This window comes from Gigantopelta aegis, chromosome 2 (assembly GCF_016097555.1).
Source record: "Gigantopelta aegis isolate Gae_Host chromosome 2, Gae_host_genome, whole genome shotgun sequence".
Lineage (NCBI taxonomy): Eukaryota > Metazoa > Mollusca > Gastropoda > Neomphalida > Peltospiridae > Gigantopelta > Gigantopelta aegis.
The window spans coordinates 13,536,751-13,552,528 of NC_054700.1; the positions used below are offsets into that span (position 1 = coordinate 13,536,751).

A 15,778-nucleotide genomic window follows, 5' to 3' on the forward strand; every position below is an offset into this window, starting at 1 on the left:
AAGTATTCTGCTGATGCATGTTTACTCCAGTGAACCACTTTGTACTTGTATACACAGATGTGAGAGCTATGCGGAAACGCATAAATGCACTTCTCCATTTCGTCTAAAAAAAACGAAAACATGACGTTCAATACTGTTGACCACACAGGGTTCATTTGCATGTTTTCACAGTTTCAAGTTTATGATCGTTCCAGCCAGTGCTCCACAACTGGTGTAACAAAAGCCATGGTATACAGTGTTCTAGTGTTTTGATGGAGCAGGGCTCTAATTTAATTGTAGGGCATTTTTAACGCAATTTTTTTTTTTTTGAGGCAAGTGCTGGATATGATCTAATTTTTTATTCATAAATATCATATATGTAAGAATATCTATGCTGATTTTAATTTACCAAACGTTTTTGTAGGGAGGGGAACAATCAATTTCTAAACCCAAATTTATTATTCTTAAATTTGGATGTTTGATGAAACAGTACATTCATCGCCGTATGCAATATTATTGTACTAATGTACTAAATATAGACACTATTAAAAAAAATCTCGTTCCAGCCGGTTTGTGCCGTGGTATGTGCTACCCTGTCTGTGGGATGGCATATATAAACGATCCCTTGCTACTAATGGAAAAAAGTAGCGGGTTTTTCTCTAAGACTAAATTTTAAAATTACTAAATGTTTGACATCCAATAGCCCATTATCGATAAATCAATATGCTCTAGTGGTGCCGTTAAATAAAATCAAACTTTAACTATTAAAATGTTTTACAAAAAGTAAGATCACCTAAAAAATCTTATTCTTTTTTCTATTATATATATAGTATTTATACCATTTAATATCATGCCCAAATGTAATTTAAAATAAATTAATTAAATAATTAAAAGAAATCAAGAAATGAAAAAAAAGAGAGAATGATTAGAAATAAATAAAAAGAAATAAAGAAATAAAAGAACAAATTTAAAAATTGACATCAGGATATGCTCAATGCATTTAAAAACGGCTATTATTGCATGTCAAGATCTAGATAGATTTCATTAAATAGCTTTTGCAAACATGCTTTTATCAAAATACAGTTATGCCTACATAGACCAAATAACCAGTGTTGCTAGCTTACTCTGTGCCATATTATAAAGATGCAATCAATATGTCATTGATAAGGACTACTGACATCAGTTAAAACTATATATGTATCTTGGTCTGGGTATTTGCAAAGGCAAAAATTACTTTCGCATTTGACGTTCTGTCGAAGTTTATCATGATGGTCTACTTTCAACTAGGTGTTTGATAGGTGGTGTGTGCTTATGTGCGTGACGGTGTGAGGATTACTTCGCATTCAAGCTTTGTAAGACTGCCTGTCCGCTCGTCTGCAGTCATATCGACCAACAATAGAAAAGAAGAAAAAAAACATAAGACGTTACTGCTGTCAGCTTTCACAACTGTGGCTAAACAATATATTGTCAAACATTTTTTAGTTGGGAATTCACTCGTAACAACACTGTACACACTTTGAGGGGAAAACAAGATTTTGTATTTTTGTTTGACAATGAATTAGGGCAGGGCGGCGATAATCAGGGGCAATGCGGAAACAAACACAGCAGGGTGGCACAAAACGGGGGCAGGGCGCAGCGCCCCTCTATTTATTGCTAGCTAGAACACTGGTATGTACTATCCTGTCTGTGGGATGGTGCATATAAAAGATCCCTTGCTGCTAATCGAAAAGAGTGGCGACAGCGGGTTTCCTCTCTCACTATCTGTGTGGTCCGACGCCATATAACTATAAAAAAATGTGCTGAGTGCATCATTAAATAAAACATTTCCTTCCTTCAAGTGTATGATGTATGCCGTATATTAAAGTTATAACCAGATTAGATTTGTTAGCATTGAATGCAATTTTTGGCAGTTCCAGGGGTTGCAAACAACAATTTTCCTTCAGGGGCCCTTGAGCAGCCCGTGAACCCCCTGCAGTAAGCTTTTTTGTTCCAGCCCCTCTCACATCCCTGTGTATAAATTTACATGTCTTTGTAAAATAGACCTGTAGATTATCTGCTCTTTGTTTTTCCATAATATACAAATGGTGTCAATATTTAGGCTTTAATTTTTCAAACTTGTGGATTAAAGATTTCAAACCTTGGCTACATAAAGTGGTAGATAATAATTATCATAATTAAACAATATTAATTTTCCTGGCCGTAAAAAATTATAGAAACTTAAAGAAATTCTCTTTTCAACCGTTTAAGGAGTTTTAGACTATTGACTACTCAGTTGCTCCCCCAAACAAAAAACCTTTGCTACGGCCTTGATTTTGTATGCAGTTTTGCTGTCAATGGGTCATTTGTTTACAGCCAACAAGACTTGTATACCTGAATGTAAGTTCAAATCAAAACTTTGATTTACTAAATATCAAATTAAAATGTTATTTTAGAAGTGTGTTAAAGGATAAATAAAATTCGCTACTCATGTTTTTTAATATCTCGGCAGAGCCTTGACAAATATCGATTAATATCAACTTGGTTGGTATTGTGATGAATCCTCTAAATACAAGTACAATGTATATCATCTTGTGACCTATCCTAACGTTATATCGCTAGTAAAAACCAGTCAGCTGGCTGAACTTATTCCGTATTTACAAAGCCTGTTTTTGTTAAATGCATGTGTTTAAGCACCGTAAATGTATGTAGTTACACGCGTGCAAGTCAAAAAGAGGCTTTGTAAATTCAGCCCCATACGTTTCAACCAGCAGTATCATACTCTGTTTTCACAAGGACCACTGACTTTAATGAATGACTACGTTCACAAAAGCACACACCTGGATTACATCATCGTTACGTAATTACAATCGATACAGCCGATTAAGTCACATATTGCAAATTCACACACCTGGATCACATCATCGTTACATAGTTACCACGATGCAGTCGATTAAGTCACATATTGCAAATTTGCACACCTGGATCACATCATCGTTACGTAATTACCACGATGCAGCCGATTTAGTCACATATTGCAAATTCACACACCTGGATCACATCATCGTTACGTAATTACCACGATACAGCTGATTAGTCACATATTGCACACCTGCTTCTTCTACCTGAGAAGACAAAATAATCAAATTCTTCACCGAGTCTGTAGCTTCCATTTTCGTCATGGTGGTGTAATCCATGTTCTGTGAGGTGTACTCGATGACCTCCGACATACACGGGGTCACCTGACACGCCATCTGAACCGGGAGCTGTACGTGTTCCTCCGTGGGGACTGGAACTACGGCTGGTGCTGCCTTGCTGCGTTTGACTGCGGGCTTGTGATCTGCACTGTGGGAGCGCGAGTGCTTGTTGAGGTCACTGCGGCAGATGAACGACTGGTGACAGATTGAACACCCATACGGTTTGTCGCCCGTGTGCTTGCGCCTGTGAATCTTCAGTGTGCCGCTCTGGGTGAAGCCCTTCCCGCACTCCTTGCACTGGTACGGCTTATCCCCTTTGTGCGAGCGCGTGTGTCGCAGCTGGACGCTCCGGTCTGCAAACGTCTTGCCGCAAATGTCACAGGTGTATGGCCGTTCGCCGGTGTGCGTCTTGATGTGACACAGCAGACTGCTGCGGAAGGAGAACTGCGTTCCACAGTGGTCGCACTGAAAGGGCTTGTCACCCGTGTGGGTTCGCATGTGGGACTTAAAACTGCCCTTGTGGGTGTACTGTCGCCCGCACAGGTCGCACACAAACGGTTTGGCACCTTCGTGCGAGGCATTGTGCGCGTTAAGACTCCCGCGGTCACCGTAGGCTTTGCCACACAGGTGACACCCAAAGGGCTTGAGACCCGAATGGCTTCGCATATGTCTAGCAAGCTTGCTTTTGTTTGCAAATCGGACGCCACAGTCCGGACATTTACGCTTGGTACACACACTCTGACGGTGATGGGTAAGTTGACTCTGCAAGGCGTATGTTGACCCACACAAGCGACATCGCCACACACTCTTGCGTTTTCCCTGTTTGTTCTTCTGTGATATTTCATCATCACTGGTAGTATCTTCATCTTTAACAGTGTCCACCTTCTCCACACTCTTTAGTCGTGTTGTTGCCTGCTGTTTCTGCACTGTCCCTCTTCCCCTGTATTCGGATTTCCTTGGACGACCTCGCCGTCTTTTCGTGACTGGGGCAGGTTCCGATTCTCGACTACTGTTCACGGCAGCAGGTTGTGTTGTATCACCATCAAAATGACTGCTTTCTTCCTTTGGAATAACAAGGTCTATCTGAGGCTTGAGATCACTATCTTCAGCTGCAGCAGCAGACGCAGCTACAGACATCTCTTCAACAGAACTCTGAACCCAAAGTTTCTTTGGCTTGCAAGACTTTCTTCCTCTCTTGTTCTCAGCCTTCAGTTCATCAAGTGAGGATTTATACGAGGAGATACCATGCTTGTTTCTCGGACTTCTTGATAACTTGTCCTCAGCTGTCTTTTCGGCTGACCTGACCAGCTTGCACGTATTACAGATCTCACTCTTGTCCTGCCGACCTTTTATCAGCTGTTTGCCACATATAGAACAAATGGAAGAAAGATAATCAGCATCTTCATCCGACGACTGGGACCAATCAGAACTTTTGTCATCCTCATCCTCGTCACTAGAATCAACATCAACTTTTGGCTTCATGTCAGTTTTCTGAGATTCAACATTTTGCTGGATCTCATTAATGCTGTTACTGGTTTTGTGGTCCACATTCTGTCTCTGCTGCCAGTGATCAGAACTCACAGGTGAGGCACCTAATGTCAAGAAATCTCTTCTGGAAGAGTCTAAATTAGTGATCTTTCTTGGAAGAGCTTCTAAAGAAAACCTGTCTCGACTATTTTCCTCTATTCTCTCACCGACATTTGGGTAATACTGCAACTCACTGGAAGTTCTTGCTACAACTGGCTGTGGGGAGTCTGTCGTACCATGGTGCACAACTTCAACGTGATCAGCCCGACTCATCCTATGATGGTTATTATAAGCACCTTGGTTAGGACCAGCATCAGTCTTGTGATTACTAGAATATGCTTCACTGGACAGCAGAATCTGTCCAGCAACTTTCTGAGCAGCACTCTTAGGCGGGTGTACGTGAATGTACTGAACTTTAGGAAGCGTATACATTGTCTGTGTGCCAGCAGTAGACATCATCTTGTGACCAGACTCGGGAACTTGAAGATTTAAAGAATCTTTTTCCTGGTTTTTATGCACAGACTTCTCCGAGAGAGAGATATTTACACTTTGTGGATATGCATTCGGCCTCTTGTCATAGACTAGACCATCCAAACTTTCAGAATAAACCTCACAGTTGGTATCATTTGCAATATTTTGGTTCCATATTAACCCAGGATCTTTCTTATCTCCTTCACGAATAACATTACCGGCGTTTCTGCTGAAGTATTCCTGCAGCTGTTCCTGTTCAGGAGTTATAGTGAGACCGTGCCGTGAAAGACCAACCCACATAGTGTCATTTCCATCCTTGGGATTGACGAAGGCAGATGCCAGGCTATTGTGAATATCTTTGTATGCAGACGTGGACGAGGGTATTACCCATTCACTGTGATTGCCGGGGGAAGCTTCAGTTGGTTGTAAGTAACTTACATCTGTCACCGAAACCTGAGGAGAGGAGTTCCCAGTTTTAAAAATGGCATTTTGTGGAACAGTGGACCATGCCTTTTCCATGGACAATAATGAGGTTTGCTCTGTGGAAGGAAAGGAAATGGTAGTGGGATAGGACACACTGACAGATGTGTACGGTCCCGGACTAGCAGCATACGGCCTAGAACTCGCAGGATATGGACCAGAACTTGTTGTTGGATAGCTGGCAATGCTACTTGTTGAGTAGGTACCAGCATTTGTAGATGAATACACTCTACTCCCTTCAGTCCAGTCCGTGGGAACAGATTCCATCATCTGCTCTTGATGACTATACAAAGTTTGTGGAGGTGACGGAACTTTGACGTGTTCCTCCTGAATATGCAAAGATGAATCTGGCTTTATGTAAGTCTGAAACGAGGACTGCTGTCTGCTTGAATGATCCGATAACATTCTTTTTAAAATCGGTGGTTGTGGCGACACTTTTGCATGGTCCACCCACTGTTTTTCTACCGGCAGGACATCCGCCGACAGATCAACACCCTCTGTAGACATGCCTGGACTGCGTGGCGACTGTTCACTGGGCCACACCTGAACAGAGGCCGTGGCTGCCTGCCAAACATTCTGTATTGACGATGGTGTTCTATCGAGCCAGTCACTGGGCACCACGGTGATGTCGGTGGGAACAGTCACTGAATGCACGGTGGTATCCTGCTGGGAGTCATCGGACGGTGGATCTGTGGCCTGAATCCAGGCTTCCTTGTTGTGTGGAGGCTTCCGAGGAGCTTTGTCATCCACACTCTCCACTGGAGCATCCATCACGGCAGACTGAGCCTGCAAGTATAAACAACATACAGTATAGGTTTATCACTCAAAACTGTTTTGTTTAACAACACCACCAGAGCACATTGATTAATAAATCATCGGCTATTGGGTGTCAATCATATGGTCATTCTGACACAGTCATAGAGAGGAAACCCGCCACAAGTTTCCATGCAGATATGATAGCAAATAACACGGCCTTTAATATACCAGTCGTGGTGCACTGGCTGGAACGAGAAATAGCCCAATGGGTCAGGAGTGTGCTTTACTACTGGGCTACATTCCGCCCCAGGTTTATCATTTATGCTGCACCATTCCCCAAAGGATATGCTGTGTTACAATTCAAATTTTTAAGTAAAAATCCCAAAAACATAAAAACTCAATTTTTATCTTTCATTATAAAAATGTACAGGATATATAGATGATACTCCCCGAGTGTCTTGTGATATCATAATTTATCAGCATAAGTTGATATAAGTATAAAATTGGAGGCTTGCAGAGGATTTTTATACTTTTATCAACGAGTGCTGATAAATTATGATATCATAAGACATGAGGGGGGTATTTTTTTTTATCATCCATTATTATTCTTTTCAATGCAACAATTGTAAACAATGTCAGTAATGCCAATTGTAAACAATGTCAGTAACGTGGGTTGAATTTCACTATATTTGGCAGGGGTAGACTCGTTTAAGGCATTAACTAGCAGAACGACAGTGGCGTGATGTCACTAATGATAGGTTTAGCATTGAAACATACACAGTGACGTAACAAAACAAGCAACATCTCCTAGGAGAATATCGCAAGTTATAGTGCCAACAATATCTCCTACAAAAGCCTTTAATGGATGATAAATATATCTTTCTTCATCTCATTAAAGAGTAAAGGTAACTGACCCCTATAAGTAGTCACTTGTCTTTAGAAACTGAAGGAAGGAAGGAAATGTTTTATTTAACGACGCACTCGACACATTTTATTTTCGGTTATATGGCGTCAGACATATGGTTAAGGACCACACACATATTGAGGGAGGAAACCTGCTGTCGCCACTTCACGGGCTACTCTTTTCGATTAGTCGCAAGGGATCTTTTATATGCACCATCCCACAGACAGGATAGCACATAACACGGCCTTTGATATACCAGTCGTGATGCACTGGCTGGAACGAGATTTAGCCCTATGGGCCCACTGACGTGGATCGATCCAAAACCGACTGCACATCAAGCGAGCGCTTTAGAAACTGAATCCCAAATTGTTTTCAAAAAATATTTATTGACAAAATATATGGTATTGAGATTGGCTATGGGACAAAAGCTTACAATACAACTACGATTGGGCCTCTTCTTATTACAAATAATTTAAAAGCCAGGATGGCAGAAATATAATGAATGATGAGTCTTAGAGAGGAAACCAGCTACATTTTTTTGTTAGTAGCAAGTGATCTTTTATATGATTTCCCCACAAACAGAAAAGCACATACCATGGCCTTTGACCAGTTGTGGTGCACTGGTTGGAAAGAGAAAAAACCTAATCAGTTGAATGGATCTATTGAGGTGGTTCGATCTTGCGACGCAAGCACCTCAGGCGAACACTCAACCACCTGAGCTAAATCCTGCCCGTTGTGCCCAAAATATGTCTGCCCATTGCCCAAAATAATTAAATCACACCCAAATTAAGTAGAAACATGCAGACTTCAAAACATCTCAGCTCAAAACCAATGACATGTTTAGTTTTAATAAGATTAAAACAAGCATTCTGAGAGTACTGTTAAAGCAATGTCATGTCCCCTACAAGACCCAACATATTTGTTTATCGTCCAAGTTCAAGGGCCATAACTGCAAAAAATGGGTAAATCATTATGAAAATCAAACTTGATCTCTAATAGTACATGACAAAGCTATACACAAAATGTCATCTCAATATCTCCGTGCATTGGGAAAAAAAGGCAGGGTAATACATGTTCTTATCACCTAAGTTCAAGGGCCATAACTCCGTTTAAAAATAGTCATAGAAGTCAAACTTGATCATTAATAGTATATTGTAAAACTATAAATAAACATTTCTGCTCAATATATCAAGGCATTGTGAAAACAACCATCTGGAAAACTATATATGTGGGATGGACAGGCAGACAGACAGACAGACAGACAGAAGGATGGAGATGAAACCTATATGTATACATGTAGTTCCACTCTGTTGGACTGGTACCTAGGGCACTAATATCTTGAAATGCATTTCTGAATATTCACAACTTTTCAGCAACTGCTAATAACATTATTGCTCCAAAATGACCTTGCCGCACTCAGAAAAAGAGAACAAAACCTATTGTTCCCAAATCAGTAAAATCCAAAGAGTTGTGTTTTATAGTATGCGACGACAGTATCGGCATACACAATTTCTTCTTAAATAATCAACACTCAACTAACAGGTGTACATACATGTAGCGTGGTCGAGGGGGTACAGTGTTCGGCTACAGTCCCGATGGTCTGGAGTTCAAATCCAGGGCTAGCACTACATCGTTTGTAGTGTTTAATGCAATACCCAGTTCATATGGCTAATTCAATACCCCAATAGTGGGGAAAATACGGAACTCTTTCCGGAACGGCAAATAGCCCAATAGGCCATTGACGGGGATCAATCCTTGACCGACTGTGCGACCATTTTACCACTGGGCTACGTCCCACCCCAATTTAATTAAACTGTAAACATGTCCAATTTAGTTACTGACTATTTTGTTTGATTTATAATCAACTATTAAAATTTTGTCATAAGAACGGTTTATGTGGTTTATAAGTCTAAAATTCATATTTTCTGATGATACAAATTTATGTATTGGTGGTCAACTGATAAAAGTTATTAAATTTAAAGGGCTGCAAGTAAATGCACACCTAGCCAAAGGCTATGAGCATAAGTTCGAATCAGATCCTAGTGACAACCACATAGTGTTTGAAGTGAATGTGTGTTCTTGGAATGCACATTAAATAAAAAAATATGCTGGAATGGTCAAAAGTTCTAAGACATTAAGTGTGTTATTATTAAACTACCCTTATGGGGCCTCTCAAAAACTATTTTGGAATATTCATCAATGACATGCACTTTTCTCGGTACCTGTTCAAAGTTTACATGTGATCAGTCACATGTAGTAATTGCCCATGTCACCACATATTCTGCAATAATTTGTGAAACTTTTTGCATTAAAATATTGACTTAAACTTAATAATGGACCAGCTTCGGAAACGATCAAACGCCATTTATGAAAGCCGAGGGTCTCCTATGGGCAGACAACTCTGAAAACTCGATAATTTAACACGTTTTCAGAGTGGTTTTAACACCTCCAGCTGTTGTGGTAATGGAGGTTGCATAGATTAGACTGGCCTCTTGGCCCAGAATGCCGTGCGATTTTTATGCTAGACATTCTACGTGTCTTTTTCGTTAATTTTTCTTACAAACAGCCCTTAACTTTAATATCAGTGTATAAAAAGTTTTAAAAACATAACCTTCTTATAAATGCATTACTGCCGGTTAGTTACATGATAAATAAAGACATATTCTATCAATGTTCTAAGAACCTACTTTTACCTAAGAGGTCCTTTTGGGGTTAACTATATTTTCCTAATACACAATGGTTAAATAATCTGTGGTCTCATCAGAACTCGTGTACGTTTTGTTTCTGACGCACACGCACAAAATAATTAAATAAAATAAAAATGCACTAAGTTTGTTAATTCAGCACCCTTTTCTGCGAATCGGTCTGAACCTAACATAAGCAATTAGTAGTGAAAAACCCAGAAATTACCTGCTGAAATGAATTATTTATGGAGTTTGTGAAGAGTTTTAATTAGGCCAAGTACAAATAATAAATTGGTTAGTGTTCTTTTAAAAATATTTTTTTAGGGTAGGGATAGTTTTTTGTTGTTGTTGTTGTTTAATAGATTTAACTAAGTCATATATTCCAAAACGATGTTTGTGTCGGTTTAAATACAAGGCTAATGTCTTCAGTGACCGCAACACTCTTAAGTCCTAATTAAATTAAATTCAGGGTGAAGGAACTTCTATTTTGTAAAATACGGATACATGTGGAATATAACTGGAACAGAGGTTCTATTTACTTAACAACATTTAATTATATGAATTTCTAATTTCATTTATAGTGTCTCCTGTTATATTTAAACTTTAGGCTAGGCTACTAATCAACATTATTGTGATTTGGATGAATGAAAGAAAGCTAAGGCAGGCGCGGATTTAGTGGGGGGCCCGGGCCCCCCTATTTTTGGGGTCAAGTTATTTTAATTTTTTTAACTATAGCATACACTAGAGTGGAATTACACAAAAATGCACTTATTTCCCAAGAGTCTTTAAATTATATTTTGTTCATGAAAATCGTCTTAAAGGGACATTCCTGAGTTTGCTGCAATTTTTAAGATGGTATCGACCAACAGAGACTTTTTAATGATTGTAATTACATAATAAATATATGTTTCTGCATAAAATGTTACTGACTGTATATTAAATATGTTTCTGACTGCTTTAATATTTGTACTAACAATATACTCAACACATTTTATTTACGTTTATATAGCGTCAGAAATATGGTTAAGGACCACAAAACAATGAGAAAGGAAACTCGCTGCCACGACTCCAGGGACTATTCTTTCAGATTAGCAGCAAGATATTACATACCATGGCTGTTGATACACATTGGCCCAGTTGTTCAAAGCAATGTATATTACTGAAATAGCTGTTTCGATATTTCTTCTCATTTACCGGCAGCCGCAGTCAACGGAAAACCAACCTAATATGGGAAGGAGAGATGACCACTTTAACTTTAAAAAACAAGAATTTAAGAGACCAGAGTTTATGAAATTTTGAAGATAACAAAAACAGTATGACAATACCAAAAACATACGTTAATATAGCGAGGAAATCGCGTTTCAGGCCACTTAAATTAAAAAAATTTCGCGGGGGAGCATGCACCCGGAACCCCCTAGGAATCTATTTAAAAATCCTGGATCCGCGCCTGTAAGGGTTGCGTGTTGTCAGGTCAGGGTCCCGTTCCACGAAACGATCTTAGCCCTAAGATTAGCGTAAGCGCATAGCTACCCTATGCACTTAAGTTGATTTTAGGGCTAAGATCGCTTCGTGGAACGGGGTCCAGGTCAAGTAACATTCAGAGCAAGCTGTTGTAGCGGACGCCTCACGTGTAGTAGACAAGGCGATTTTATATTCGTGTCACGGGGATCCTATAATACCCGTAACTGAATGAAACACGATTGTCCCAAATATCTCTCCTAACTGTACAATCTAATTAAAATTAGCTCCACTATTACATGTGGATCTAAAGACAGCCAGTTGGAGTTCATGTCCACCAATCAAAACCTTACTTGCAGAATCCTACCAGTGATTTAAAACTAACAACACTGCGTAGTCCCCAATGTCCAGGGGCCCTATTTTCGAAGCGATCTTAGCGCTACGAAATCGTAAAACCGTCGTAGGTTGTGACGTCACTACAGCGCACGCCATAGTGACGTCATAGCTTACGATGATTTCACGATTTTGTAGGCTAAGATAGCTTCGAAAATATGGGCCCAGGTAACATTTCGTCTGTAAATAATAATTTAAATATTGACCAATCACACTTCGCCTTTTATAACGTTATTTGGGAGCATACAAATTCTAAAAATGCGGGCGAGTCTATTTTAGTGGCCGCAGTACAGCGAACCATACCAATACGTACGGGGTAGGTTATCAGTCTTCAATTTTACATTAAAAATTATTTATTTATTTATAAAATTAAAAAAAAACCTAAATCAGTCTTCAGTTTTACATTACAAATTATTTATTTTATAAAATAAAACATGTTTTAAGGCATTCGTAATTCACACGAAACATGTCGTATACCATCAGGATAATTCGGAATGTTTTCAAATTATTTTTAAATCACTGGCAGGATTCTGCAAGTAAGGTTTTGATTGGTGGACATGAGCTCCAACTGGCTGTCTTTAGATCCACATGTAATAGTGGAGCTAATTTTAATTAGATTGCAAACTGTATATCTATTAGATCTCTCTGTAACAGGCAGTTATACCCGCTGGCTCGTCTAGGTATGATCAGAGATAAGATCTTATATAACGTATATATTATTATAGCACGTTTAGTTCACTAGAAAACACAACAAAAACACAATACACTTTGGAATCTGTATTAATCTATGCTGACAAATGTACTGCCGCAGTAGTTAATTAACAACAACAAATAATAACAACCCAGAACTGATCACTTAATTAGTTAATCTCTAGGTGTCTAGTTTACACAATATGCAAATCACTTCACCGTGACACAACACCCACACGTGTGATAATTGAGAAACGCTTCCAGGAGAACTTAATTAATAAAGAAATTACAACTCTATTCCTAACTGGTTAATTTTTAATTAACCCTTACTACTCGTTCAATAACGTGTGATAATTGAGAAACGCTTCCAGGGGAACTTAATTAATAAAGGAATTACAACTCTATTCCTAACTGGTTAATTTTTAATTAACCCTAACTACTTATTCAATAACCTGGTAATACAGACTTAATACTGGTACCTATCACAATAAAGACAATAACCTACAGTTTACCTAGGTCCTCTAGGATGACTGGCTAAGCTTTATACATATAGAACAGTAAGCCTACAGTATTACTGCGTCAGATGACCGGCAACACCGTCTAAATAATATTGGTATAATACAGTATTAAAATATTTAAAGTCACATCAATCACATCAAGGTTATACACAGAGCAGAACAAAAATATAATTACCAGTCCGGACGGACAGCGATCCCCTGGAGCCTTCCTTATGTTTCTCCCCGATATCTCTAAAACCCTAGCTATTTATTCAAAACTCTCAGAGACAGCGAATATCGCCTGGGGGCACAACGCAGTACTTCACCTATCATCTGATATTTACACCTCTCCCAGAGTCGGTATATTTTCTTAGATGACCAGACATTCTGTCGCCAGTCGCCAAAATCACGGTCATCGAAATCGCACTCGCAGAGGTATTACGTAACTACTGGCCACATGGCCTCCACATCTGGACTAAGTGCATATTAGGATGCACGGTCGCGCGAAGGTATTACGTAACAAAGTGCCCACCTGGGCTAAGTGCATTTGGAACTGCATACGGCCCTCTAAAACAATTAATATCGCCACAGGCGAAAAGAAATTAAGAGCATGTACCGTCACAATTCGTTAGGGGTAGTTGGGGTGGGGATGAGGGTTTTGGTGGTAGTCACGTATCCCTTCCATTTTCGAGGTGAGTTAATTAAACCCGCGACTTTGATATTGTTTGTGGCATAGGAAGGTGCCCAAAAGGGGGGGGGGGGGGGGGGGGGGGGGGGCACTTATATTTATAAAGCAAAATATCTTAAAAGTTGGGGGGGGGGGTGTGCACATGCCCCCCTTGCCCCCCGCTTCCTACGCCAGTGGTAAACATTCTGTTATAATATAAGATGTACTGGCTAGGATCAATTATTGTGAATTAAATGGGTTAAGTTAATTGATGGATCAGTCCATGATCGACACGGTAGATTCCAATATATAGAAAAATTATATCCATTCAGACTTAAGTAGACTTGCCCAGACTATCATTAAAAACAAATGTCAGCGGTACTAGCAGACCAAAAACTTGAGTGAGATGTGCTCTTTCTGCACGTGCAGTCTGAGAACCAGCACCTGGAAATACATCTATGTACATGTAGCAGGGTTGACCAATGGTCTCACTACACAGATGACATCTTCCATTGAAATGCATTTGAAATAGTCCAGTGGTAAAGCGCTCGCTTGATGCCCAGTCGGTTTGGGATCAATCCCCGTGTGCACCATGCACGACTGATACACCAAAGGCCGTGGTATGTACTATCCTGTCTATGGGATGGTGAATACAAAAGATCCCTTGCTGCTAATCGAAAAGAGTAGTACATGAAGTCGCGACAGCATGTTTCCTCCCTCAATATCTGTGTGGTCCATAACAATATAACAGTAAATGAAATATGTTGAGTGTGTTGTTACATACATTTCTTTACTAATCAAGATTATTGTAATTTGGATCAATGAAAGAAATCCAAGAGTTGTGTGTAGTAGACAAGACGATTTGATATTTGTTAGAGGTAGTGGGGGTGGTGGTGGTGGTGGTGGTGGTGTTTAGTAACGGGTCCCTTCCATTTTCGAGGACGAGTTAAACCCGTGACTTTGATATTGTTTGTATAAACATTCTGTTATAATATAAAATGTACTGGCTAGGATTAATTATTGTGAAGTAACATGAATACATAATATCGTATATTAGACCGGCTTCAGAACGAGCTAAGTGCCACCCGGAGAGGACATTATGTAGACCTGCTTTTTTGTATTCTTCATCATATATGTTAACAAAAAGGTTTTGGTAAATGGGCTTCTGGTGGTGGGTGTGGCAAATATGGGGTCAAAGTAGGGCCCCCCTCCCAAAAACAGGGTCAACTACTAATAGCACTATTGGGAGAACAGATAACTGGGAGAACCTTTCAAATGATGATAGAAACATCAAACTTGGCACAGATGATCTCACTGGGGTGTTCGTCAAATACAATCAATGAACCACTTGAATTTTCAATATGGCGGCCATTTTTCAAGATGGTTGCCATACTGTCCTACAAATGTTCATTACTGAGATATATTTTTAAAGAGTATTTTGATATTAGTCATTTTATATTATTTTTATATGTTTAGAAACATGCTGAACCTAATGTTTGATGTACAAAAAAGGCTTTTGACGGTGGGAGTAACAGTGTATGGCAACGTCCCCAAAACATGGGCACCTACTAAAAGGACTATTGACAGAGCAGATAACAGAAATTACCTTTCAAATGGTGATACAAGCATAAAACTTTGCACATCTGATCTCTTTGGGGAGTTCTTCAATGAGCAACTTGAAATGTCAATATGACGGTAATGTTTCAAGATGGCCACCATTTTCTTCCCAACCTTTGTCTGTTATTGACATGTATAATAATACTTTTGTCCAACTTTAGCTATCTTGATAACGTTTTATGTATATGTACTAGTATTTAAAAACTAATTGAAAGTATTTCTGATATTTAATTTTTTTTATCAGAATTAACATTTACAAAAATTTCAAAATGGCTGCCATATTTCCAGCAAAAATAGTCACTAAGGGCTAATAAAAATAATAAACCTTTTTCTTTTATTGAAAATGATAAAAATATTTCACTAATTTACTGGTGTAGTTTCTTTTATCCATCAGTACATGATTGGGGGGAGCATGGCTTCCATGGCCCCCCTCCCTATGCCACTATTAACTACATTATCCAACAACACCATCTCAAGTGATG

At 39.3% G+C, this 15,778-nt stretch overlaps 1 protein-coding gene across 1 annotated transcript; it reads right to left on the reverse strand.

Moving 5' to 3' along the window:
- Positions 1–919: 919 nt before the first annotated feature.
- On the reverse strand, positions 920–9,660 carry LOC121381478. The gene is made up of 2 exons (XM_041510800.1): positions 9,513–9,660; positions 920–6,416 (listed from the first exon to the last, which is right to left on the reverse strand). The coding sequence occupies exon 2, from the start codon at positions 6,399–6,401 to the stop codon at positions 3,012–3,014; it is 3,390 nt and encodes a 1,129-aa protein (XP_041366734.1). The 5' UTR covers positions 6,402–6,416; positions 9,513–9,660; the 3' UTR covers positions 920–3,011.
- Positions 9,661–15,778: the final 6,118 nt, after the last annotated feature.